At 57.1% G+C, this 711-nt stretch overlaps 1 protein-coding gene across 1 annotated transcript in view; it reads left to right on the top strand.

Moving 5' to 3' along the window:
• Positions 1-208: 208 nt before the first annotated feature.
• SOX10 (SRY (sex determining region Y)-box 10) overlaps positions 209-711 on the top strand; it is a 7,944-nt gene continuing 7,441 nt past the window's right edge. Inside the window, exon 1 of the mRNA XM_010015805.1 lies at positions 209-621. Within this exon, the coding sequence (XP_010014107.1) occupies positions 212-621 (410 nt within the window). The 5' untranslated portion in view covers positions 209-211. The remainder of the gene's footprint in view (positions 622-711) is intronic.

The raw sequence follows: 711 nt of genomic DNA, 5'->3' as shown, positions 1-711 counted from the left end.
GCTTTGCTTGCGCTTTTATTGAGTGGCCCCTGCCTCGTGGTCCGCTCTCCAGAGACCTTGGAGTCCCTTTCAGATTTGGTGGTTGTTTCTCCTTTTCTCTCTTTCTACCCTCCTCTTTCCTTTCTTTCCTTTGTTTTTGTCTTCCTCCCTCCCCTCCCCAGTGGGAAGAAGGACATCAAGAAGGAAGAGGGAAAAGAGTTCGAGCGCAACAATGGCTGACGACCAAGACCTTTCAGAGGTGGAGATGAGCCCTGTGGGCTCTGAAGACCACCACTGCCTCTCGCCAGGACCCTCCATGGCATCAGACAACTCCCCGCACCTTGCTGGCTCTGGGAATGGGGAGATGGGGAAGGTGAAGAAGGAACAGCAAGACTCGGAGGCGGACGACGACAAGTTCCCGGTGTGCATCCGCGAGGCAGTCAGCCAGGTGCTGAGCGGCTATGACTGGACCCTGGTACCCATGCCCGTCCGGGTCAATGGAAGTAACAAGAGCAAACCCCACGTCAAGCGGCCCATGAATGCCTTCATGGTCTGGGCACAGGCTGCCCGGAGGAAACTGGCTGACCAGTACCCGCATCTCCACAACGCCGAGCTCAGTAAGACCTTGGGGAAGCTTTGGAGGTAAGAGCAGACGGGTGGAAGGGAAGCACGAGGGCTAAGGTTTGGGGGTGTCCTGGAGAGGGCTGTGCGGTAATGGGGAAGGATGGAGAC

The sequence above is a fragment of the Nestor notabilis genome, unplaced genomic scaffold (assembly GCF_000696875.1).
Source record: "Nestor notabilis isolate BGI_N333 unplaced genomic scaffold, ASM69687v1 scaffold13630, whole genome shotgun sequence".
Classification (NCBI taxonomy): Eukaryota; Metazoa; Chordata; class Aves; order Psittaciformes; family Psittacidae; genus Nestor; species Nestor notabilis.
Note: the sequence above shows the minus strand (reverse complement) of the source record. Positions and strands in the feature narration are given on the sequence as shown.